Source organism: Drosophila miranda, chromosome 2, assembly GCF_003369915.1.
Source record: "Drosophila miranda strain MSH22 chromosome 2, D.miranda_PacBio2.1, whole genome shotgun sequence".
Taxonomy (NCBI): domain Eukaryota; kingdom Metazoa; phylum Arthropoda; class Insecta; order Diptera; family Drosophilidae; genus Drosophila; species Drosophila miranda.
The window spans coordinates 24,821,794-24,848,995 of record NC_046675.1 but is presented as its reverse complement, the minus strand read 5'-3'; the positions used below and the strand labels follow the sequence as shown (position 1 = coordinate 24,848,995).

At 40.9% G+C, this 27,202-nt stretch overlaps 1 protein-coding gene and 1 long non-coding RNA gene across 13 annotated transcripts; both read left to right on the top strand.

The window, feature by feature from the left end:
• LOC108156038 (phospholipid-transporting ATPase ID) lies at window positions 1–25,673 on the top strand. Of its 12 annotated transcripts, none has more exons than XM_017287298.2 (20): window positions 1–442; window positions 10,530–10,846; window positions 16,905–16,963; window positions 17,024–17,236; window positions 17,296–17,832; window positions 17,910–18,131; window positions 18,197–18,445; window positions 18,742–19,485; window positions 20,405–20,695; window positions 20,760–20,933; window positions 20,990–21,266; window positions 21,328–21,480; window positions 21,541–21,679; window positions 22,514–22,660; window positions 22,724–22,875; window positions 22,930–23,153; window positions 23,218–23,547; window positions 23,605–23,853; window positions 23,916–24,032; window positions 24,091–25,673. In XM_017287298.2, exons 2-20 carry the CDS (start codon window positions 10,813–10,815, stop codon window positions 24,415–24,417), a joined length of 4,638 nt encoding a protein of 1,545 aa, XP_017142787.1. In that variant the 5' UTR covers window positions 1–442; window positions 10,530–10,812; the 3' UTR covers window positions 24,418–25,673. The 12 variants fall into 12 exon arrangements, with proteins under 12 accessions (XP_017142787.1, XP_017142791.1, XP_017142790.1 ...); XM_017287302.2 differs by having other exon boundaries at window positions 2–442; window positions 18,742–19,206; XM_017287301.2 differs by having other exon boundaries at window positions 2–442; window positions 18,742–19,206; window positions 21,541–21,721.
• On the top strand, window positions 14,296–15,763 carry LOC117186988. Its single transcript, XR_004471810.1, has 2 exons — window positions 14,296–14,795; window positions 14,872–15,763. It is a non-coding gene; the product is annotated as an uncharacterized LOC117186988 (long non-coding RNA).
• Window positions 25,674–27,202: the final 1,529 nt, after the last annotated feature.

Genomic DNA, 27,202 nt, shown 5'->3' with positions numbered 1-27,202 from the left:
TATTGAGACGACGCGGTCGTGTGCGGTCCGGTCCGTGTAAAAGCAATAATATAACAGTTCTCAGGCAAACGAGCGGTTCCCAAGATCCCGAGTTCTATTTGGTTTTTATTTTGGTTTCTAATTTTTGGTTCGGCTTTGATAAAACTTGTGTGCTTAAACCAATATTTATGTGAATTTTCGAATTCAAAATAAAGCAAAGCTAGTCAAGTGCAACTAAAGTAAGCTTAATAAGAGTAATAACAGAAAAAAGCTAACTAAAAAAATAACAACAAGTGCCTGACCACATGCAACAGCTGCAGCAGAGACTGCAACTAAACAAATCCTAAAGCTTTTCGTACAAGCCGGCTTTGAATTTGAAGTCGAGTTCTAGTTCGAGTTCGACAGCAGCATTAACGGCTCAAGCTCGGCTTCTCTTTGGCTTCTATTTATGCGCCTTGGTCGGGTGAGTGTTTTTTCTCGTTCTCTTCCCTCCTCTCGCAATAATAACTTGCAAACAGCTGCCGCAATATGCACAATTTGCTTCCCCTCTGGCAAACCCCTTGCAAAAGTTATTTTTTCTCAGAAAATTGTCGAGCAGATCGGGGCTTATCTGCTGCAGTCTCAGTTTCGCTTTTCTTCGCCCACTCTTATCCATAAAAGTATGGTCTTATAAGCACTTATTCATAACGGTATTTGTGGGTGGCCGCTTATGTCGCTGCTGAAGGGTTTTTGTGCCCAGTCATGGTTGTAGCTACAGTCATTCCTTTATCTGTGGATCTTTGGTCAATGACTTTACCTTAGCGACTGACATTGGCCTTGATTAAAGACTTTTATGGGGTGGCTAAGATATCGAGATATATAATAAGAGATATAATAAGGAATATATAATAGTCGTAGTCGTGGTCTTTAAGGCAGGAATGAGCATAATTCTTAAGTTGTAAATAGGTATTTATGTGTATATTTATTAAGCTATGTATTTATAGTTGCTTACAACAATTTCGAATTCTAAAGAAAATTGAGCTTCCTCAAAATGTATCATACTAAGACCTGAAACTAAAGATTTCTTCATTAACCAAAAGACTTCAATATTATGCAAATATTTTAATATATTCCTAAAGAAATGGCTACTGTAATTAGCCATGACAATTTGATGAATAGCCCAAAGCAGACATCTACATCTCTTCGTCTTCCCCAGAAAATATACCAAAAAGATTTCTTCTTAAGTTTTCAAAGAATGTTCATAACAAAGAAATGACTAACTGACGATGTCACCGCTTTGAGATATTCTCAAGTGCTGAAGTACCAATTGGGGTTGTTTTCAATTCACCTTTGGGGACCCAGATTTGGCTGAGTTACCCGAGAGATTTCTGTGTGGATGGATAATACAAAAGAATGATATATGAGACCAGTCGGTTAGCGGAGGAGATGGACTGAAGTTGTGGCACAGAGCGACACGTGTCCAAAGTCTATTTCTTTTGATGATCATTCCCCAAAATGATGTCATCGTCTATTCCCTGTCTCAAAAAGTTTCGCTTTAAAGAAATCGCTGAAAAGAGAATACCGAACAAAATAAATTTTTAGCATTTCCCACTCTTCCTGCTCCGTTTCTTTAATTTTTTTTTTGTTTTTTGAATACTTTTGCGGTTTCTTTTCAAATTGTTTTTAAATGTTTTTTTGTTTGCGTTTTGCTTGCCGGTAGTTAACCCGCGACATTTAATAATAATTACTAAACGCAAAACTTTAGTAATTATTATGAGCGGAACGGAGCAATTCTTTTGCTGACACCAAGGAATTTGTTTGTGTTTGTCAAAGTGGAGATAAACGGTGAAACAAGACTGAGATAAAAGAGTGAGACTACTCTCATTGTATAGAACTCCCAGAGAATCAAAAACTTCAGAGTTTTTGGAGTTTCCTAGGAATTTTTACACTTCAAATATATGAAATACATGACGAACAGAGGTAAAAATGTTATCTTTTTTAATAGTTTCAAACTTTTTTTTTGTAAGTCAGGGGACCTTTTCGGACCCTTAAGTGGAACAAACTCAATAAAGTATAGCGAAAAAAAAACATTCCATTTTAAGATTGTTCCTAAGATCTTGAGGTCTTCTAAGTTTCTCAAGCATTTCATTCTTTCAAAAAATTTCGATTTCTTCAGCATCTTCTAAAATTTCCCCAAACACTTCATTCTTCTGATGATTATCTGTGCCTGTCTCTTCCCTTGACATCTTTTGGGAGCTCTCCTCCGGTCGCTATGCTTTCTTGACTCATTCAAACCTTTGGAAATCGTTTCTCTGTGAGACAAAGATAAGGCATTGAGAGATACAAATTTGTTCTCCCCACATATCGTATGAGATAAGTGGAGGAAACAACAGAACCAAGCAAGAAAAAAACAAAAACAAAAAAAAACTTCCCAAGGCAAACAAATTACAAAACGCGATACTTTTTTGTACAGGGAAAAACCAAATAAAATGGAGAAACCATCAACGAATTAGAGACACTCTGTCTGATTAAAATATAAAAAAACCATAAGACTAATTTTGGATGCGAATTTTCAAATTATTTTATGACACTAAATTAGGATTTAAAGAATTTTCTTTCTCTCAAAAGATTACAGAATAATTTTAAACTTTATTGATTTGAAAAGAATAATTTATTTCTTTTACCAATTTATTTTTCATATTGTTTCTCTAATTTCGTGAAAGATTTAATCATACTTAGACTGAAAACCCACACACCTCCGAAAGGGTAGCGTATATAGCCATGTAAGTAACTTTAATGAACGTGTATTCAAGCAAATTACAAAACCAAAGGCCAAAAGTGACCAACTAAAACTGGAAAATAAACAAAATTTGCTTTAGTTCTGGACTGGTTATATAAGAGGAGGAAAAGATAGATAGATGGAAGTATGCGAGTAGTGTAGATGGATAGGAGTTAAGCAATAGAATATATGGAATACAGAAACGTAGATAGATAGATTCATGTTTAAAGATAAACTACAATAAGTAGTTAGAATGATACAAATCTAGATACAAATTGATATAGATATAAACAGACCGAATGTTTCCAAGGGGAGAGGTTGGTGACAAATAATTAAAATAATACGGATAATATAGAGTGGAGAGTGCCTCAAACAGATACACAGATTGAATACTTTAATCACTGATGAAGATGGCCTTGAAATCAGAATTGCTTTCGTTCCGCCACACTTTCTTCATTCAGGCAATCAATCAACGCGCAAGAAACTTGTCTCAAGTGCTTCCACGTCCCATCCCCTTCTGAACTTGCGGATACCCCTCACATTCCTCACTATCCATCCTTTTATCGATACGCTATCCGGCGCATTGGAGACACTTGTGTCAGCTCTGATTGACACACCCGGGACTACAGCTCAATTTTTTCGAAAGACTCCCACAGAGGGCGTCCCATCTGAAGGAGAGTCCAGCCATTGCCTCGGCTATCTCACTGTCCCGGGGTACAGCCACGGTGCCAGCACTTAACTGTGCACCAAACCAACCAGAAGTTTGGGCGGAGGGGAGGGAATTCCGTGCCCCTCAGGTGGGGTTTGTGTCGCCGAATGCGGACAATGGACAATTGGTCAGTCGGCTCTAAGTGCAAACCACACGCCAACCATCGACAATAACCAGCAGCAACAACGACCACGACTACGACTATGACTACGACCACGACCACAAACGACGGTCACTGTCAAAGGCAATAGACGGACACGCAAAGGACGAGGACGAGGACGAAATGCCAGGGTCCGGGGAGGAAGTTGTTAGGGCAATCTCGTAGCCGGAGGCAAAAAAAAATCGAACCAGAGGGAAAAATGTTGAACATTGAATAAAAGTTGAATGTTGGTGGGCCTCAAAGTCCCAGACATCTGACCAACTGACCTGAACACTCGTCAAAAGAGAGGGAAACTTTTTTAGTTGAGGAATTTTCCCGCTCATCAAATCAATTTGCAAAAGAGGAAAAATCTAAAAAAGAAAAGTTGCATGGCCAACGTTTGCATAAGCTTTTGGAAACCTCCCCCTGAACACCACTTCGCCTTAACGCTATTAAATTATAGTCGATATCCAGACAAAAATATACTCTCATCTATGGGCAAAGCTCGGACATTGATTTACCCTTAACTCCAAATGCATTTAGGGGGTGTACGATAGGGGTGCCCTCCCGAAAGGCCAAACAGTAGCAGACAAACAGACAAAAGAGAGATAGAATATAGTGAAAGTAAGAGTAAAGAGAATATAGTGAAAGTAGGAGGTAGGGGAGCAATTAGAGTGAAAGTAGGAGAACTAAAGGGAAAGTTTAAGGCAGAGTTTGTGGACAGTCCACATGGATATGGCGACCCATTCATGGGGCTGCAAATTATAATCGGGACAAGGACTCGGCTTGGCCATAATTCCGATTTGGTTGAGGTAGTATTTTGTGGTAATCAAAATGGTCGAACGTCGCTAATGGACTGTAAGACGCGAAGGCCTGAAACAGTATTAGATAGGAGCGAAATCGACACAAGGAAGATTATTGAAAGCAACTCGAGAGGTTAACTTTTCCAGAAACAAAGAAATTACTCCACAAATCAAATGGAATTTCCCGACCTAAATCTCGTTCGATATGTTCCCATGATTCACTTAGCAGTGAATCATTTTCATAGTCATTACAAGCAGATGAAAAGTAAAAGGCGCTACTTAGATAACTTTTCAAATGAACAAATGTTTGCTTCTGCTTCGGCTTGGGGGAATGAAATTTGATAAGTGGAAAGATCTACCTTATACCTTTTTTGTGTCTTAGACGAATGGAATAGGTAGAAAGCCTTTTGGACAGCGATCTAGAGATCTCCGGCAATACACCTTTCCAAAGTCTCCAATCTCTAAAAAATTTGTAGCCATCTCTCTAAGGCAAATTTGTATTAAAATAAAATTCAAACTGCAATCTCTTTACCTACCAAATCGAAGCTTTCTCCTTGCGGAAAATATGTTTAACCTTCTCTCGTAGGACTTAAGATTACCAATTCTATCCAATAACAATTTATTTTTAGCCTCCACTATCGTATATCTATCTTGTATGTACATTTCTCCTACCCATAGCTTTGCCCCATTCTAGAAATCCCGCAGCTCGAACCCGCATTTCTCTTGGCATTTTTAGCGGCAATTTGCTTTAAGCGTTATAGCCACCTCCCTTCCTCCGGCTACATGTTCCTTCCATTGGATACATAATTTCGCTATCTGCTGATGTGAATCGCTTCAATAGGAGCGACTCGCTGTAGAGTGAGAGACGGGGAAGGTGTGGAGTGAGAGTCGACGAAGGTGTTCCCATCACGCAATCCCTGGCACACGCACAGTAGTGGCACCCCCACAGCTGTGTGCCCCAAATTCCCCATTCGATTCCCAGAATGATCTATCGAATGCTTTGGGAATCGAGGGACAGATGTTCTCGCACGGAATGTCTCACTGCGATGTGAGGTTCAACAAGTCTGGTGCTCAAGAACTGACAGTTTTCTCACACCTGACTCTGACTCTCCTGGCCACCTTCCACATTTAGCCACGTGTCACCCTTGAGTCTCTGGGTTTTTATACCCGATACTCAAAATGAGTATTGGGGTATATTAGATTTGTGGTAAAAGTGGATGTGTGTAACGTCCAGAAGGAATCGTTTCCGACCCCATAAAGTATATATATCTTGATCAGCATCAATAGCCGAGTCGATTGAGCCATGTCTGTCCGTCCGTCCGTCCGTCCGTCCGTCCCCTTCAGCGCCTAGTGCTCAAAGACTATAAGAGCTAGAGCAACGATGTTTTGGATCCAGACTTCTGTGATATGTCACTGCTACAAAAATATTTCAAAACTTCGCCCCGCCCACTTCCGCCCCCACAAAGGACGAAAATCTGTGGCATCCACAATTTTAAAGATATGAGAAAACCAAAAACGTAGAATTGTAGAAAATGACCATATCTTTAAGACTGCGGAATCTGAATTGGATCGTATTATTATTATAGCCAGCATCAAGAAAACAATTTCATTTTTTCTCGCCCTGTCTCTCTCTAACACACACGTAGCATAGGCGGCTTTGCTTGGAGTAAAACATTAGCGCCTAGATCTCAGAGACTATAAAAGCTAGAGCAACCAAATTTGGTATCCACACTCCTAATATATCGGACCGAGACGAGTTTGTTTCAAAATTTCGCCACACCCCCTTCCGCCCCCGCAAAGGACGAAAATCTGGGGATATTCAAAAATTTCAGAGACTATTAAGGCTAGAGTAACCAAATTTGGTATCCGCACTCCTGTTCGATCTTACTATAAAACGTGTACCTCAAAATTTCGCCCTACTCCCTTCCGCCCACAAAAAAGACGAAAATCTGTTGCATCCACAATATTGCAGATTCGAGAAAGCTAAAAACGCAGAATCATAGATAATGACCATATCTATCAGATTGCTGAATCTGGATCAGATCAGATCATTTTTATAGCCAATAGGAACAAATCAATTTGCAGTGGCTACGCAGCGCCCGACGTCACGCTCAGACTGATTTTCTGTCTCTCTCGCACGCACTCTTTGTCGTGTCGTTTAATATTAGCGGCGTCTTCCGGAGGAGAGCCATACTGACTTAGTATCGGGTATAACCGTAGAGTTGCGGTGTCCGCAGCAACTCACAACGTTCCCCCTCGTTCAATATCGCATCAATATTTGATGGGACAAAGCATATGCTCCCACGATGCCGGGGATTAGTGCCCGCGCACGGTAATTATCCTCGCTGAGTCCTTTCTCAGGACTGCCGCCAAGAACGAGGAGGCCTCAGGACTCTCGGCATGTATATAACTAATTATTGATGAGCAAATAATTGCTGTAAGTTACGGCATTCACCGGCGCTTAGGCTGCAGTAAAGTGAATTTACTGCGTAGATGGAAATTCCATCAAGGGATAACAGGATAATATATCTTTGGATGATCGACAGATTATCTTAGAACTATTTTATGTGACATCTAGTTCTTTTAGAAGCGACACCAAACTGCGAATTTAGAGAAAAACGATGGGACCCACCGCATGACGCGCGAATCGGTTGGGTGCATGCATAAAAGAATCCCCTAATATGTGTCGCTGATTGTAGCCCCGCGTAAGTCACTGAAGGCCATTATATAGTAATAATTATATATTCCTTGATGTATAATCCAACGTTCTAATGGGCTCAAATTCGATAATTAGCTGCGAAACTTTGTGGAACCCTAAACCTGTTTGCCAGGACAGACGTTTCCATATGGCTAAAATTTCCACACAACTCAATTATTCCAAACATTTAATGAGTCCCGACCCCGAACCCATTGAACCACTCTCCATTTTTTTTTTTTAATGGTTGGAATGGGTGGAAGGTGTGGGGGGGGCCTGCACTTGACCTTCGTTGCACATTTTCTATTCAGAAATGTTTGTGCCTCGTGCCTTGAGTCCTGGCATTCAGAGTAAATGAAATGCAGCCTAAATAATTTATGCGAATTTCATGGAACGAAGCAAACACTGGCAAACGCTAAACAGGTTGCTCCACTGACCAGAAAAGGGGGCTCACTCAAGGGGAATTAATTCCTCTTCAGATCTCTTCAATACCACCTACAGATACTACACACAGATGGTGCTCTAATTGCTGCAAATCAATTGAAATTGATGCTTCCACATTCAATTGCATTGATTGCCATTCATTTGCAGTTTGCTCGAGTTACCAGACAAGTATCTCGCAGCACACACAATGGGGGCGCTCTATACACGAGTCATCCGTTTCACTCGTAATACATTTATCTGATGGATTTGCTTTTAATAGTTTCTTGGATAACAGATCTTTAGATACGTCTATCTGACAGTTGTTGAAATTACTGAATGATTCGTTGCAAATGAATGGCAGCCATGCACATTTTTGAATCATTTTGCATCATTAGGTTGATAATCAAGTTTATGTGGCAATAAAAATATAGTTGCAGCTGCTTGTTGGCAGTATTTAAACTCATACAAAATATGGCTTGAATGGGTAGTTATTATTGAAACGTGAAAGAAACTATAGAACGTTCATACTTCTACAGATACTGCTATTTGTGATATTTTGACAAACGATTTTTAATTGTTCTGTGGGTGTATGTTGAATCCTTTCGGCATATCAGCTAAGTTGAGACCCGAATGATTTTAAAACCGCCAACAAGGAACTCTGAAATAAGTTCTTATCCATAAACATAATCGTTAACCATCGTTTGATGCAGAATGTTCAAAAATTAATAGTATTTCAATACCTCTAAGGCAGTTCTGCGGAATTATACAAAAATAGGGCTTTTAAGCCCATCCCCCTGAAAAAAGACCGTACACAACCTACCTACCATTCCATCTTCTTTCATTAAAAACTAGTTCAAGGCTCATTACGTCTAAAAATTTCCATCGTGTGACTAAAGATCCATAAATAGATATTAAATAATGCTATATTTGCCATATAACGAATGAAGAACATCAGAAATAATCGGATATACTCCACGGATGAGCGTAATTATACATAATTCATGTATCGTTCATCCATAATGACTTCTCCCTGCGAATGCGCCCGCCGGACAAAGTGGGTTAATAATTTTTGGACTACATATTAGAGCTATTTTTGTTTCTGTGTTTTATTCGGGGAGTTTTTTGAGAATTTTTGGGGAAGGTCTTTGGGGAGCCATTAGATTACCATTCCAAGGAGGCAAGAGGCAGCTGTTGATTATTATCGCATAATATTCGATGGAGAAGTACAAAATATAAGGGAAACGATTAGCGAAAACTGAAAATAAACCCTGAAAATGCTAGTGGACTAATGAAGCCAGACGAATGGCTGACGAAAAACTAACATTAGATGAAGTTTTCCTGTGCTTCGTTTTTGGGGTAATGCATTGGCTAATATTTATTTTACTTTACTTTTTGACAACTTCCTGAACAAAAGTCATGACGCTACACAGCGGCACAGTTGACCCACAATTAAATAGCGAATGCCTGGAGTGTTGGTAATCTGTAATGTTCGTTTACTTGGAAATTTTACTGGGACTTGCCGGTTAGTCATTATACACATAGTACAGCATATAGGCGGAGGTATAACTCTTAAAGGGTATACATATAAAAAGCATCCGATCGACAGTGGATCGGATCGAGTGACCTACAGGCGGGGAATGGCCATTCCACGGACAAATCGTTCGTTTGTTTATTATTCATGAATGGACTTTTATTATTCGCAATTAGCATACGGTTACCCTAACATATTTGGGAGTATATAGGCTATGGTGTGGAGAAAAATAACTTAAATATGCTTTCAATTCACTCGTTCATTTCAAACTGTTCACAAATCTTTAACTGTTCCCAACGTTTTGCTATTGGATCATTTTTCTAAAGGGCATTCTGAGGGCATTCATTATTCGAGTCGATCCCAATATCGTGTGTCGCTATCCGCCGGGTACACTTGCACTCGCTTTGTTTTGCCATGCCGTTTCCCTTTTGTGCTTTACCTTCTGCTTTGTTTATGACGATACCAAAGCTTTACTCCGTCGCTCTTCTATCTCTCTCTCTCTCTCTTCCACAATCTTTCTCTTTCACTCGCTCTCGCTCTTGTCCCTCAATTCCCTCTCTTTCATTCTCTCCCCAGCTCTTTCAATGACTCACATTATTGGCTAAACGAATCTTTTTGTTCCATTTCATTTCAATCCGTTCCGTTTATTTGATTTTATAGTGGTTTCATTAATTCACGATCATTATTTTGTTAGTTCTGAATAGGGCTTCTGTTTATGCAATTATGAAGTATTACAGGAAATGATGTAAACGTTTGCCATTCAATTGGCACAAATGGCTTAAAGGCTTGTACCAAATCACGAATGCGAGCTGTAGCCTTAATGATAAGTTTTTTGGTTTTATTTATTTGTTTTTAAAGAATTTTTCTTAAACATAGACTTTGGACAAATAAATTATATAATAAGATACAAAAATCATATAAGCGATTACCAAGAAACCTGCGCAAATGGCTTAAAGCCTGAAAAATATGACGAATACAAAGTGTGGGTGTGGGGCAAAGGTTCTAGAAATACCTCAAGGACACCTTCGCTTGTGCTGGGGATATGTTCAATAACTACTATTACGTTAGGCCGACAGCTGCTAATGGACACATTAGCCTAGCTCCTGCCAGCCTCGCACCTCCCCCATAAAATCAGCTCAACCGTGCGACAATTAGCATGTGAGCGCATCAAATTTTTAATAGCGCTGTCAAGACCAAGCCCAAGTTCATTTTGTTTGGAGGAAAAAAAAGAAAAAAATATAAAAAAAGTTCGTTCCAGCTGGGTGCTAGACAAGCCTTTCCCATGTATGTCCTGTCATGTCCTGTCGTTGGCTCGACCTTCTCCAGCTGTCCAGCTGACAACATTTAAAAAAAGCTTTATGACTGCATTAACAATTCATCAGAGAAATATAGAATAATTTAATAGAAAGTTTTTACAGACTGATGACGAATCATTTGAATGCTTACTGAATGCTTCCACTCTCCTCCTTTGACTCTTCCTCTGTGCCTTTAGCCTACGGCGGCTCGACAAGGCCAACACATGGAGGTTTACGTCCGTCCAGCGCCAGCAACGACGACAAACACCGACGAACCAATAGCCAACGGACAGCCGCAGTTGGAGCTGCAACCAACGCAAGCGGAGACGCAGCCGGAAACCCATACACAGATACAGACGGATACGCATACGCAGTCGGAGTCCAGAAGCTTCAGATGCCACCAGGAGATTGAAAGCAGCTGGCGATACCACAGCACAGATCTTTGTTAAGGACGGATCCTAAGTTTCGCATCTACTCATAATGGGCACAAAAACTCAACCGCAACAGGCCAAAGGTGAGTGGGTGATTCAAGAAATTCTAACTTATTTTGATGGGAAGAGTGTATATATTTTTAATGAGAGTGTTCTCAAAAGTTTTCAATGAAGTGTTTAATAATATTTAAGAAACATTATCAAGTGCAGAGCGGATAAACAAAAGATACTTAAGCGCAAGTGAAAATCTTAAAGTATAATCTAAATCCTTCATTGGATTTTGTAAAGATATTGTAAAATTGTAATAATCCGTAAAACAATGAGGATTTAACGAATCAAAATATGTGGCTAACAATCTTCTTGGAAATTCCTAATCAATTTTTTTCCTAACGAGTATATCAAGTGATCAAAAATGTAGAGGGGTATGTTCCAATTAATTTAGTACCTGGAACGTACATACATATCTATTATTCATATCTATTGATTCAGCTAAGAGATGTTCCCAGTACATCCTATTTGACCAAGTGGGTAGATGGTTTTAATGACAAATAGAATAGTTGTGAGATAATCTACATCTTAGTTTATATTCATTAAAACTGGTGACCGTCTTCTTGCATTCATCTCAAATAATGAATCCCCTGCTAAGCTACCAAATACAAGTATTCAAAGCAGATTCAGAGTCTGAAATCAATTTCCAGTAAATTGAATTCCGCAGAGGAGATGCACACAGCTCCAAATTGATTCACCTTAAGCCTTTGGCAATCTCTGATTAGGAAATTACCACCTCCACATCCTTCCATTCGCTCCCACAACCCCACTCTTTTTCCTTTTGATAGGGGGTGGCAAAAAGTTGAACAGTTGTTACCCATTTCGGGCAGATAGTGACCCAGTTCCTGAACCGTTACCAAACCCAACTGCAACAAAAAAAGAAAGAGAGAAGAAAAAACTTTAACAAAAAAGCAGCTGGTTGCCCGTTTTGGCCCTGACACGATTCGAACCAAATCTATGGGTGTGTTCAAGTGAGTCTTTGAATGGGTGTGTGAGTGTGCCTTTGTTTGACGAAGTAGTATGCGTGAGGCCACCTTGAGCTTGGCCCAAACGGTGCTTCGATTTCTTACGCGTATTGCTCGCTCAATGAATGAATTGAATGAATATGAATGCGAATGTGAATGAGTGTGAGTGTGAGTGAGTGTGTATAATTCCTGGCGTGGTGGTGGCCCAAGTCGAGCAAAAATAAACAGCAACAAAGTGCTTTTGAGTTAATGCAATCATTTCCTATTTGTATACAACACTTTATTCGGTCATGATTTTCGATTTTCTTCTTTGTGTACCATAGACAGTGCGTATTATAGTTTTCACCAGATGTTCAGAGAGAATGGAGAGAATGCTGATCTATGTTACCTATATTTTATACCCTATAATTTATGTGCATATACATATGTATATTATTCATCCCCAATTTGAAAGATATTTTTATTATTTTAATTAAGGTTTTATATGGTTAATCTTAAGATTCAATCACAATCTGATCACCATTTCGACTGCATAATAGAAAATATTTTACCTATTTTTTTAGTTTCAATTAGACAAAGAAAATTGTTCTAAAACACCCTTAACACCCTCCATTCTTCTGTTTAACAACATTTTCAATGTTTTTGTTAAGCTTTTGCCTTTATTATCGTTTTATAGGCAATGAACTTTTAGCTAATAGATTTATGTATGCATATATTCGTCTGTACACCTGTTGGCATCTTTAAAAGAATTCACGGAATTCAGTTTTTGACAGTAACCGCAAACTAAATTTCCATCTACATCATACATCTAGATGTTGGCTATACATACATATGTACATACATATGTATGTATGTATATAATCCTGTCGGTCTCCCTCTATCTTGCATGCTCTATATTTGGTGCAAATTCCGTTCATTTTTTTGGCTTTGCTCTGCTTTTGTTCTGTTCACGAAAAAAAAACAACAAAAACTAAGAATACAAATCCAAAATCAAAGTGTACCTCAAATCATACCCTCCCCCACACACCCGCGGCAATCATTCATTAGCCCATATGGACCCGCTCAGCAAAAGCTGACATTGACATTCACGCTCTCAAATTCAAATGCGTTCTCTCTTAACAGTTTCTCTCTCTCTCTCTTTCGTTTTTTTTTATGTTTGTTTGATTCACGTGCATTTTACCAGCCGGAGAGACTGAGAGAGATTGGGATTTGTTTGCTGGCCGCTCTTACTCTCTCTCGCACAAATTTTATTTATTTTCTTTTTGTTTTGGGTGACTACGGAAATTTGCTCAACATTTGCTCATGTTTACGCCTGAGAAATTTGAGATATGTATGACCTGAAGTGGGTCGTGGGGAATTCGGAATGCCCTACAATTGGGAATTATTGAATAAAACATCGATCTGCTGATTCAACGATCACTTGAAGCCTAAAATGCTACGTTGTGGATATTATAGAATCTATAGTGTAGATTTACATACATATTTGCACATGTATAAAATACGTACGTATTGATTTTGACCATCCCCGACTCATCGATCGCCAGAAATTAAAATGTCCTACAATGAGAGGTCTCTATGGCGGCTTGGCATAAATTAAAATTTGTAATTACGCTGTGAACGAATAATACAATGGGAATCAAATGAAAGCTGGAGCTAATGAAACAACAACCAGTATGGCAGTATTGAATAAATTTTACTGTTGAACATTACTGATCAAACAGAAGAAATTATAAATAAATTAGTAGGCTGGAATAAAAATATATAAATGTATTGAAACCGGCTTAAAACGCTTATATTCCCCATTGATCTCTTGATTACTTGATTGATTTTTAAACAATAACTAGTTCTCATAGCTTTTATAATTACCCACAAGCTCTGCCGCTTCCTAAACAGTTTCAACTTCAATTTTCGCTGCCGCGTTGCTAGGCTGAACTTGTACAGGGTGAGACATTGTTGCTTTTCGAGATGCAGATATTGTCTCTCACCATTTCTCCATAGCTCTTCTCTTTCACCTATACAAACGCCTCGGTATATAAATATTCCACCATACCAAATCGCACTCTGTGAATGCCTCACCCTGTACACATACCCTCTGGCCTAGCTGGCCTAGGTTGCCTTGGCAGCCCCACACGTTTTGTTCGTCGTGCGTCCGACATTGCCTCCTCGGTTTCTATGGGCTTGCTTTGGGTCGGTGGCGTCGCGACGTCGACGTCGTCAGCTAGTTGCTGGCGGCGCTGCGCTGGGTTTTGCCGTTGGACAGTGTGGCCGCACCGCGCTCGTCTTCTGGCAGTTGTTGGCCCGCTTCGCTTAGACTGTTTCGTGCTTTTTGTTCAACGCGATTCTCCGTTAAAACCAAATAAAACTCACGAATAAATCGTAATGGAATAAATATACAAATTCTCATACTCGTGATTAGTGAAAGACATACATAAGAAGCGGAATTCGCTGCTGCAAGAGGATTACATTACTTGAAAAAGTGTAAACGCAAACAGTGCAAAAATGTGCTAAAAATGTACAGATAACATTTGCGGTGATGTCGGGGCGGGGGACAGCGTGCTGCTTGCATCGCCGCCTTGTTCTTTTGATGATGCATTTGGCACCTGGCACTGAAACAGGCCCCCCCACTTCCCTCTCAGGTCCGACAGCGCCTTGGCAATGCCCTCGTCCTCCCTATGCTCTTGTTTTCTGTTGTCTCAGCATAATTATTGAGCCTTCCATCGATTCTTCTTTTGGCATTGACTTTGCTTCTGTCTTTGCCTTTGTTTTTGCTTGTAGTTAATTTGCTTTTGGTAATTGAGCGTTATACCCACTTTGACCCCTCCACCCGCCGAAACCCGTGGATGACGCATGCGAGTGAAAAGAGAAAACAACAAGAACATTTGAAGGAATTGTGTAAAGAGAAAACAACAAGAACAAGGAGGAAACTTTGAAAAGAGAAAACAACAAGAACGCTAAGAAACTATAACGAAATTTGAGCAAGAAGCAGGGAGAAAAGCAAGCAGGCTACATTAAATAGAAGGTAAGGCAAACCAAACAGGAGCCCAACAGTTCTCATGCATTGCCTTACCTTCTGTTTAATATACCTTGCCCCAAAGAAACTGTAACGCAAAGGAGACTAAGAAGCAGGACAGAAGGCAGAGCATATTTACATTCACATGCATGACTCATGTTCACAGCAGGACGTCGTGACATGGAAGAGAAGAGAGAATAGACAGGAGGTCATGTATGAAAAGAGAAGCGTGGTGACAGCGGTGAAGTAAGTAGCCGGCTTTGTTGTTGCTTGCCTGACTTCATCCAACTGTGACGCGAGAGAGAGCGAACAAACCCAGAGAGAGAGAGCGAGCGCAAATCAGCTGTAAATGCAAAGGCAAAGGGACCTTGGAACGTAGCAAGCAGACCACGAAAAATATGAAGACCTATAATTTGTGCTCCGAAGCCTGGATACCCTTGCAGAACCTTCTACGGTAGCTAAATATAGTACCCGGTTTTGATACAGCTTATCAGTATCATCAAGGTTCGAGAAGCTTTCTTTTTGGTACTGCAAACATTTTCTCCAAATCATATTACCTTCTGAAAGAGTACCGTTTTATTGAGCAGGGTGAATTGCAATCGAACGAATATCAATTTCGGGCTTAATCCATGTAGCTCGAAACTTTTTGCTTCCCTTATTGTTTTCCAAACAGAAACTTTCTGGCATTGCAACTTCTAGTCTCATCTTCCGTTTTGCCGTTTTTTGTGTTCTCCCCCACTCACAGGGGCGTTGTGGCCTTGACAACAGTTTTGACATTGACTCTCCAGCAGCTATTAGAGAGAAAGAGAGATTGAGAGAGTGTTCTTTGCCTGCAGCTTCCTTCCCATTTTGTTACTTTGTTTGGTTTCCATTCAGCCTTCGGCTGTGGGGCAGGAACACCTGTTGCTGAATATGGGAATGCGTTGAGCGTTTGTGTTGTGTACAAACTTTTCCAATTTTGTAGCTAATAAATTCAGCAATCCAATAAGGAAAATTAGTTTCAAGCGACTACTAAATATGCTAAAAAAAAAAGATATTTAGACTATTGCTATGTATATTATATCCATTCCATTCATATCAAATCTGATTGATCTGCCTTCATAGTCACCGTATAGTCGTATGCCCATCATTCTCTACGGATACCGTGTAAAATCAAAGCCAAATTATGTTTATTTGTTTATTCTTCAAACATTCTCAGACGCGGCACAGCTGTCGAGAGGTGGGCATTTTCCAGAGGGGCAGGCAGTCCACCAAATAAAAGTGATGGATGGCGTCCGACCCCCCATGAAAGTTTGTTCGGTGCCAATGGGTTTTCAATTGCATTTTAATCTCACAGCTGCGTTGGCAACGCGTTAGTGTCCACTCCTCCCCCCAAACATACGAACATACATAAATGCATATGTATGTTTCGTAGATCGTAGAATGAAAGATAATGAAGAACTCAGATATAAAGCAAGTTGCCTTGAGAGCTTAACAAAAAGCTGATCATGATTGGTGGTGGCAAGAGGTGCAGCGAGGCAGCCCGACGCCTGCGCCAGCGTCCGGATACATTGGAGCTGGCGGTGCTAGATGGACAGCGGGCTGAAAAGCAGGAGGATGATCAGACCCCATCCGGAGCAATCGGAGAACCAGCAGTAACAGCAACCACTTCATCATCTACCAAGAAAACCTGTTGGTTCCAGTTTGCAAGGAGCTCCCGGAATCGAAGGAAGCGCCTGCATTGCGAGGAGGATGAAGAGGAAACGGAAAATGGGCGGAAGGCTTGTCTCGCTCAACCGGAGGGCATGAATATAGGCAGCTCCACGCAGACCATAGCCACACCACTGATGATAGGGGATAGCTTCTACAGTCTGGCCACAGAAGCCCCAAATCCTGCAGGAGATCCAAAACCCGATGACCAAGAGCAGTACAAGCAAAGGGATCCTTCGGTCGTCTCTGAATCGAAATCAACGCGTGGTCTGCGGCGTCTCTCCCAGCTACGAAGACGTCGCAGTTCCTACTACTTTTCGGGTAATAGAGAACGAGGAATACACGACTAGATTAAATAGTTTATATAAATTTATAGTTTTAAATCGAATTCGTGCGAAATCTTCTTAAATATTTCCGTTTTGTCCACAGAGAATGAACGCAGAATCCGCGCCAATGACAAAGAGTTTAATCTTCAGTACAAATATCATGTAAGTTCCTAAACTTCAAGTTAGCCAAATAAATACTAAGCCAATGCATCTTATTTAAAGAACAACTACATCAAGACCTCCAAGTATTCGGTGTTCACCTTCCTGCCCTTCAATCTTTTGGAGCAGTTCCAGCGTTTGGCCAACTTTTATTTCCTCTGTCTGCTGGTCCTCCAATTGATTCCTGCAATCTCCTCACTCACGCCCGTCACAACAGCTATACCTCTGATTGGAGTACTCACTCTGACAGCTGTCAAAGATGCCTATGATGATATTGTACGTATGAAAAGAGCTCTGAAACCGCTCAGATCTTCATAGAACTCTCTTCCTTCCAGCAACGACATCTATCCGACTCGCAGGTGAACAATCGCAAGTCGAAGACCCTGAGGAATGGCAAACTGGTGGATGCCAAGTGGTCGGAGGTCCAGGTGGGCGATGTCATCCGCCTGGACAACAATCAGTTTGTGGCCGCCGATATCCTGCTGCTGACCACATCGGAGCCCAACGGTTTGTGCTTCATTGAGACGGCGGAACTGGATGGGGAGACCAATCTGAAGGCCAAACAATGCCTGACGGAAACCATCGAGCTGGGGGATCATCATGATGCGCTGTGGAACTTTAATGGCGAGATCTTCTGCGAGAGACCCAACAATCTCCTGAACAAGTTCGATGGCACTTTGATCTGGCGCAATCAGCGATTCGCACTGGACAATGAGAAGATTCTGCTGAGAGGTTGTGTGCTGCGGAACACCCAATGGTGCTATGGCGTTGTGGTCTTTGCCGGAGTGGACACCAAACTCATGCAGAACTCTGGAAAGACGCAGTTTAAGAGTACAGGCGTGGATCGCCTGCTTAACTTTATCATCATAGGGGTAGGCAACTCTGAAGAACTGAAACGAACTGAAAGAAGAGAATTTTCATATATGTATGTATTTGTTACCCTTTTCAGATTGTTCTCTTTCTGGTGTCGATCTGTGCCTTATTTGCCGTTGGCTGCGCCATCTGGGAGGGTCTGATAGGACAGCATTTCCAGGTGTATTTGCCCTGGGAGCATATCATACCCAAAGACTATATCCCCTCGGGGGCCACAGTCATTGGATTGCTTGTTTTCTTCTCGTATGCCATAGTCTTAAACACTGTTGTGCCAATCTCGCTCTACGTTTCAGTAGAGGTAAGTGCATAATACTCGTACTTTATCCTCTAATTAATTTGCCATGCGATCTCCTCCCCCCGCAGGTAATACGCTTTATACAGTCGTTTCTCATCAACTGGGATGAGGAAATGTATTATGCACGCACCAATACTTATGCCAAAGCCCGCACCACCACGCTCAACGAGGAGCTGGGCCAGATACAGTACATATTCTCGGACAAGACGGGCACTCTCACCCAGAACATCATGACATTCAACAAGTGCAGCATCAATGGGCGCACCTATGGCGATGTGATTGACTTGCGAACGGGAGAACCCGTCGAAGTCACTGAGGTGAGTCCCCCGCCAAAGACGGCGATTTGGAATGGGGATTTTGGTGTGGATTAAGCTACTTGAACCTCTAACTTCCTGGTTGAGGGATTCTGTTGTCCTTTGTGTGTGCGTTCGTGTCTCTCTTTTAATTTGGTGTCCGTTTACTTGCACTGTCCTGGCGACTGGGGGATAAATCAAACTTTTACTTTGATCTCCCTACACCCGGTCCCAGTTCTTAGTCCCTTTTGTTTAATTGTGCGAGAAGCAAAGCAATGCAAAAAAAGAAAAAAAAAACCCACTCACATTACTCGTTATAGCAGCAAACAATTTTCCACAATAGCCCCAGAAATCCCGAAGAGGTTCCCACAGGAACAGCTACATCAACAAAGCAGCCACCGCTCATCCTGGTGCACAAAGCCGAGGTCCATGCGAAGAAGAGCTCTGTGATGGTCACCGCCGAGGGTGAGACACAATTGGCCAGCAGTCCATCATCTGACAGAGCGGAAATGGAGCACTCGGCTCCGCTGCCGGCACCGCAAGACCCCCAACGGAATCGGGGACGCAAACAAGTGCGCTATTCGGCGCCCAGCAGGAGCCAGGAGGAGGAGCCTGGGGGGACAATCCCTGGAAGATTGCCGACCCCTAGAGGATTGTCACCCTCTGGTTATGACAGTCAAAGGAGCAGCAGTAGGAGCAGCGGAGGAGGATTGGGTGTCTGCTTTAAGCGTAGTGGACCGGGGCTTATGCAACGTCAACTGTCCAGCACAAACAGCAGTGACAAAGTAAAGATCTTGCATGACAACGAACAAACAGAACCACACATGCACCACCACAACCAGCACCACCAACAACCACAACACAATGGCCGGTTGGTCAAGCTCAAGTTCAAGAAATCCCCATCAACAACATCGCTGAGTGTTCCCATCTGTCTCAACCACAGCGCTACAGAAGAGCTGACGATGCAGGCACCGCCAACCGCACAGCACCAAAGCACCACCCACCAAAATCACCACAATGAATCATTTGCCACCAATTGGAGTTCGTCGCGTCAGAGAGTGCACGTATGCATGTCGCATGTCCTTCAATCAACACCCCATTTATCCCTGTACTCCATCTGTCTGTACATTTGAATGCCTCTGTGTGCATGCGATGTCTGCAATCTCGCTGATTATTCGATTACATATGCATTAGCTGCTTACAACCCAGTAGCTTAAATATATGCATGTCTTGCACTGTCTGATGATGTATATATATCTATGCACGTTCATGTATTTCCTAGTAGAACATTGCTTCATTGCACAGCGATTGTGTACAGATTGCTTATACTGGTGACATTCCATATATTGTTTATTTGAAACATGTATAATCCCTATTATTTTGTTGAAAGTCAGTACAAATACGTTTTGGTGTATATTATTAAATTTTCGAATTTATTTAGTTCGATAATCGAATTGGAAAAAAACTTAATTAAAATTTAATTTTTTTTTAAAAGTCAACATTGAATTCAAAAAACTTTCATAGATTATTGTACATTTTTGAATATCATACATGATCGAAAATCGCAAGTTGGAATATTAAACTGTTTAATATCGCGTACAATTATTCAAAAATATATAACATAGACTTTCAAAATCTTGAATTTAAGAAATTATCGTTAAATAGGATGGAGTGTATGTTAAAAACCCTAGGATTCCACCAATATACAACCTTTGAACATCGTTAATTTCGAATTTTCGTTTATTTTAGAAACTAACAAAATTTATTTTATTTTTGTGTTCCCCTGCGATTACATTTTATGTATTAAACAGAACGTTTTTCTTGTCTAATAATTTGGGATTAATATCGTATATCTAACAGCGTGCCTTTGCTTTGTATCGTATACAGCCAAGCTTCGCTTAACATATCAGTAAACAACAGATATACCCACAAATCGTAAGATCCTCTATGGTACTTATCATCTAATCCTACACCCTTTCGCAGGCACTGCAATGCGTCGACTTCTCAGCCAATCCTCATCACGAGAGCGACTTTCGCTGGTACGATCGCACGCTGCTGGATGCAGTTCGCTCGGATGAGGAGCACTCCCACGTATTTTTTCGTCTGTTGGCCCTCTGCCATACAGTCATGGCGGAGACTGTAGAGGGGAAGCTGGAGTACCAGGCCCAGAGTCCCGATGAGGCGGCTCTCGTGGCGGCTGCCCGCAATTTTGGTTTTGTATTTCGCTCACGAACACCAAACAGTATTACCATCGAGGTGATGGGTCGAATGGAGGTGCGATCTGTTAGAGTGGGAATTTGAATATTAAATAAAGCGAATCCCACATGCACTCTTTCAGGAATACGAGCTCCTCAACATTCTAGATTTCAACAATGTCCGCAAGCGTATGTCTGTGATCCTTCGACGAGGCAACACCGTGGTGCTATACTGCAAAGGAGCGGACAATGTGATATACGATCGATTGCATGGCGGCCAAGAGGATCTAAAAGCCCGCACACAAGATCACCTGAATGCAAGTTCGCCTGAATATCAAACATTCATATAGAAATTACGATAATCTTCCCGCAGAAATTTGCTGGCGAGGGTCTACGCACTCTGGTCCTGGCCGAGCGGCGTCTCACTGAACAATACTACAAGAACTGGCGGATTCGGCAGCAGGAGGCCGCCTTGGCTATGGATTCGCGTGAAGAGAGGTTGAATGAGATATACGAAGAGATCGAGAGCGATATGCAGCTGGTGGGCGTGACGGCCATTGAGGACAAACTGCAGGACGGGGTGCCCAAGGCTATTGCAAATTTACAAAGTGCAGGGATAAAGATATGGGTTCTAACAGGAGACAAGCAGGGTGAGTGGGAGCGGGGTATCCTTTTAAGAAATCAAAAATAATGAACGATCTTAATCCCCAGAAACGGCCATCAATATTGGGTACTCCTGCCAGCTGCTGACGGATGAGCTGGCGGATGTCTTCATAGTGGATGGAAATTCCGTGGAAGAGGTGGAAAAGCAATTGAGACAGTTTAAAGAATCTATCAAGATATACAATCGATTTCGACCAGGAGGTGAGTAAATCCAAAAAGGGTGCAGAGAAGAGTCTGAGCAGTACATATCTTGTTTTATAGGAACCGAAGCCCTTTACAATAGCGACAGCAACATGGATCCGCTGAGCGTGACCATGACACAGACCTCGGTCTTTATGCACGAATCGAGCAGTCCGCCCACGCCGCCGCCTCCGCCCGCCATATCGGTGGTTACCTTTAGGTGGGATGACAAAAATAAGGATAAGAAGGGCGGACCGGACAGGTAGAGGGCAATCCAAACACACAAACACTTTCAAAACTTCTTTATTTCCAAAAAGAGAATAATTTTTCTAGCTAAAGTGAAAACTTAACATCAAATAGAAGAGCTAGAAAGTCTATATTACTTCTAAAATTTCTTTAGCTAACTCTTTTGAACTTTTGTGTTCTTTTTTGTATCTAAAACGAAACTATTATTTATATTTTATTATTTAATCTTAGGGAAATCTTTTATTTTATTTTATTTCTTTTATTTTTCTCTTTCTGTAACTAAGTTTTAGGATATTTTATTTCCTAGTTTTAGAAATGTTCCTTTCTTTTCGGGAGATACCATTATTATATTCAGATGAAAACCTTTTAGTATTACCCACCTAAGGATGTTACCCTCTATTGGTACTTGTTCCGCCCGTCAAGTAAAATATTTATATACATGTTTTATTCAAATCCAATTATCTATATTTGTTGAAACATCTGTTTGAGTTCTGTCTGTATGTCTCTCATTCTGCCTTGTATAAAACTCGAAAAACAGAAACCAAAATTCAGAAGCACCAAATACCAAAAACAGTCAACCATTCCTTAGTCTTGTTCATTCCTTAACTCCTTTCGTTGTTGTTTTGTTGTCTCATCTAAAGTTGTTTGCATGCCTAACCTTTTGTACATATAACTCATTATGGTCTACCTCTCTCTTTGAAGTATACTTTGCCTTGTTTGTTCTATCATAACATTTCCATTCTTTGTGCTTAACGTGCAACCCCACAACAAACTTGTAACTAACTTAAGTTTCTGTACTTCTGAACAGCGCCGAGTGCAACGATTTGTTTGGGGATGAGAAGAGGAGCTTAGATGATGGTGCTGCCTCCATAGTGATAGATGAGACCACTGGCTTTGCTTTGGTCGTTAATGGACACTCACTGGTTCATTGTCTGTCGCCGGAATTGGAGATCAAGTTAGAGTTATAGTTCTCTACGTATAAAGGAACGTGTATCATTGTATAAATCTACTTTTTCAGATTCCTGGACATTGCCTCACAGTGCAAAGCGGTTATCTGTTGCCGGGTTACTCCGCTGCAGAAGGCTCTGGTCGTGGAACTTATTAAGCGTGCCAAAAATGCCGTCACCCTGGCCATAGGCGATGGTGCCAATGATGTATCGATGATAAAGGGTTAGTTTTTACCTTATGGAATCCTCCATCTGTAACCTTTCCTTTCCCATTTAGCTGCTCATATAGGTGTGGGCATATCGGGTCAGGAGGGTCTTCAGGCTGTTTTATCCAGCGACTATGCCATTGCCCAGTTCCGGTATCTGGAGAGGCTCTTGCTAGTTCATGGTCGTTGGTCCTACTATCGGATGTGCAAGTTTCTGCGCTACTTTTTTTACAAGAACTTTGCATTTACTCTGTGCCATTGCTGGTATTCGCTATTCTGCGGCTTCAGTGCTCAGGTGGGTCCATCAGAAAATATCTCTACTTTATCTCATATAACTAATGTATATAATTCTCCCTCAGACCGTTTTCGATCCCATGTTCATATCGGTGTATAATCTGTTCTACACTTCGCTGCCGGTTTTATCTTTGGGGATCTTCGAGCAGGACGTATCGGATAAGAATAGCCTGGAATATCCGCGTCTCTATACGCCGGGTCTTAGGAGTGAACTCTTTAATATACGTGAATTTATATACAGCGTGCTGCATGGCGCCTTTACCTCTCTTGTCCTGTTTCTGATACCCTATGCCGTCTATAAGGATGGTGTCTCCCAAAATGGTTATGTATTGAGCGATCACATGACCCTGGGAGCCGTTGTGGCCACCATACTCATTGTGGATAATACAGCACAGGTAGGATGTACAGTTTTTCCCTATCTGAACAGCTTCTCAGTTCTTAACCCCTTTTAGATCTCTCTATACACTTCTTATTGGACCATTGTGAATCACATAACAATTTGGGGCAGCTTGGTCTGGTATTTTGTGCTGGATTACTTCTATAATTATGTCATTGGCGGGCCTTATGTGGGCTCGTTGACTCAGGCTATAAAGGATCTTACTTTTTGGATGACAATGTTGATAACGGTAATGGTACTGGTGGCTCCTGTGTTGGCGTACAAGTATTATCTTCTCGATGTCCATCCAAGTTTGTCGGATAAGGTGAGCATTCTCTTGTAAACCTTCTCAAGAATTTAGTCTTATGTTCCCTTCTATGCTTGTAGATCCGCCAAAAATCCTTAAAGAAGATCCATTCGAGAGCCTCCAGCGATGTGCGACGTACTGCATCCTCACGTCGTGGACGTCGCTCTGTACGCTCTGGTTATGCCTTTGCTCATCAGGTAAGATTAAGCCTTAAGCCAATTTCTCTTCCCGGACTAACTTCCGGTGTGTTTGCAGGAGGGTTTTGGACGTCTCATCACCTCGGGCAAGATCATGCACAAGATGCCGCAGGACTTTGCCTTTCCTCTGGGCTTGGGCACGAAGAAGACTCAGGCCCTGCACAACAATCTGGCCTCTGCAGATCACACCAAGGCCAGCAATTCTTCGGGTCACCACATGGGCAACAACAACAATACCAATCAGCGGCACAATCAGAACCAGAATCACTCATCGATGGCGGATATAAGTGCCGAAGGACGTGCGGCAGATGCAGGTGGCAGTGGTGCCAGTGAGGATATAAGTCCTCGGGCGCCCTGCCAAGATCTGGATACAATTAATCTGTAAGCCTTCGAAATGGGTACTGGATCGTAACAAACACCAAAAACACTATAAAGAATTTAAGTCAACGAAAAGGGTTACAAGTTAAGAGTTGAAGTAGGATATAGTATGGGTAGATATAGTATTTTTATGTGTTTCGTGCGAATGTGAGTCCTAGAATCTAGTAGATCGAACAAGAACAAGTATTACAAAGAATGTCTATCGGATTCGAAAGTTATACCCTCTTTTACACTAAGATATATGTAGTTGAAGGTGGATTATGTGTAGTTTAAGGTTTATTTATAGTTATCTTCATAGTATTTGTAGCATGGGAAATCATCATCCAAAGATAACCATAGTATCCTCCATAAAGACCCTTAGTTAAGTCGTCTCCTAAGTTTCCTCTGTGTGATAGAATCCCTGTTTAAAGTGGTTCGGAAAAGATTACAATTGGTTGAATCTATGCTGAGCTTATCGGTATCTCTAGCCAAGTAGTTTCCTTAAAGGCTATCTTAATCCCTTGACAATCTGCTGGAACCAATCCCTAAGATATCATTCATCGCGACCCCGTCCCCCACAGAAAGCACAAAAATCTCTTCTCCCACGTATTTATCTCATTGTTAATTGCATTTAAGCGAGTGAATCTTTTGAAACCCTAAACCCTATAGAGTATGATTGTGAGTACGTTTGAGCATAGACTTAGGTATAGAATAGAGCTAAATGGAGCCTTAAATGGAAACTGTTGGATAACTGAAAGTGTACTTAAATGCTTAAATGCTAATGTCGAGCTGTGTGCTTAGCCAATAGCTTACTCTTACCCATAGATTAATGATTTCGAATCGCAAAGTCCACGGCTATATACTTTATTCGCCTCCCCAACACACAGAAAACTTAAACATAGGCAAGTCCACACTTCTGTGTTCCTAATTAGAGTTTTTAGTGAATAGTAGAGCCTGTCTATGCATTGCAGAGTCCCTAGGAATAAGTCTTTTTTAACTGGGTTTCTCCCATCTTTGTTCTGTTGTTTTTGGGATGGGCTGTGGGTTTGAAGAGGTTACAAGGGTTCATAGTGATTTATACTTAAAGAGTGCTTACAATCTAGAGGTTAAACATAGCTTTTCAGATATAATACATAGATCTAGCTGTACGATTATGGGTAAATATTTTTGCATGACAAGAGTTCAAGTAAGCTAAACTTAAATATTGCAAATTGTTGGCATGAAACTTAATTTTAATGTGCAAATTGTTGGTATACAAAAATAAGAACACACAAAAAGAGAAAACATTTTATTTTTATCAAACATTTTTAGACAGAAAAAACTACCAAAACTTGTGCTAAGAACATTTTTAAATGATTAAATAAATGCGAAATATTTTAAAAAGAGAGAAGAGCACTTTTAGTGTTTTAGCAAGGCGATTTTATTGCCTACTTTTAGGACGATCATGCACATCGAACGATAAAAGCTTGTCTCGTATTTGTTTTGAGATTAATGAAATTATTATTGTCTTAAGCCATTATACATAGCTCCCTTTCTACATAAATTTCCCCCAAAACTCATCCTCATTAAATGGGGTTTATCTATTTTCTGATTCTGTTTAATTTGCGTAACAGATTACACTTAATTCATTAAGAGAAAAGTTCGACTCCTCCTCCGAAACAGAAACCGACAGCAAACTCAACTTTCCTTGACTTGTTCACGCCTCATTAGCTGGACATTAAGATTATGCATTTTTTGTTCAACTTTTTGGTCAAATTTAACACACGACTTGCTCGGAACTTTGTAATTAAATCTGTTACAATCAAATTGCTTGCCTTTTATGGGTCTCACTCCCTTTATCTGTCTCTGAAGGAAAACCTTGAAGTTGTTTCGAGAAAAATTTAAGGCGTTGAAAGTAAGTCAACTTAATGTCGCTTGAATATCCACTGCGCAGAGGGAGAGAGTCAGGGAAATAGCGATAAAGAGAGATGGAGTACTTTGGAGGGAAAAATCTTAAGGAAAAAAATGTGATGCCATTTATTTTAATTTGCAAGAGTCAAAATGTCGAGATTTAAAGTGAGCAATGAGTGTGGCCAGAATGCGACGCAGTTCAGGCCAAAGAGAAACTGAAAGACATGCTAGCACAAGGATAGAAACAGAGAGAGAAATAGAGATGCAGAGAGAAAGAGACAAATAATAATGTTCAAAAAGAACCCTCATTCCTTCGTTGTTTCCATCAAGAAGGGTCCAGCCATTTAATTGATTGACTTATGCCCCATAAAAAATGTTCTTTTGAAAAGAACCATCATCAAATGTTGAATCTTATTTAGGTAGCGAATACTTCGATTAACTTAATCAATGAAAATCGCTTTGAATGTTCTATAAAAATCTTAACATGCAGATAAATAACTGCCAACTGCTAAAAGGGATCAGCGGCAATGGTTCCCTCGGGTGCCAGTAGATGTGGCCATAAAACTAAATTGATGCACTGTCCCCCTCCCACCGACCAGTCAAAAGGTCAGGCAAAAAATACAACGAAAAGAAAGAAAATCATAACAATGTTTTATTGGTTATTTATTTATGTATTATTTTTGGATTAAACTTGAAGATATATGTATTTCAGTCCTCAGCAGCTTATGGACTTACGTTTTGTGGTTTACGTTGAAACACAAATAAGGGCTTATTTATCTGAAGACTGTACGTTTCCATCTGCTTTAAAGTCAACAAAACACCAATGGAATTCACCTGCAGCATAAACGACATTGAAAAAGTACACATCACACAGACTGGGCTGTCGAATATGGGTGGGATGTGGACGAGGGTCCTGTAAGTAC

Bases quoted from the DNA above. Each gene is read 5' to 3' on its own strand.
- LOC108156038 (XM_017287293.2), top strand. From the start codon at position 16,274: ATGATTGGTGGTGGCAAGAGGTGCAGCGAGGCAGCCCGACGCCTGCGC. The intron at 18,132-18,196 runs GTAAGTGCATAA...CTCCCCCCGCAG, and splicing joins CGCTCTACGTTTCAGTAGAG to GTAATACGCTTTATACAGTC. The intron at 24,033-24,090 runs GTAAGATTAAGC...GTGTGTTTGCAG, and splicing joins GTTATGCCTTTGCTCATCAG to GAGGGTTTTGGACGTCTCAT.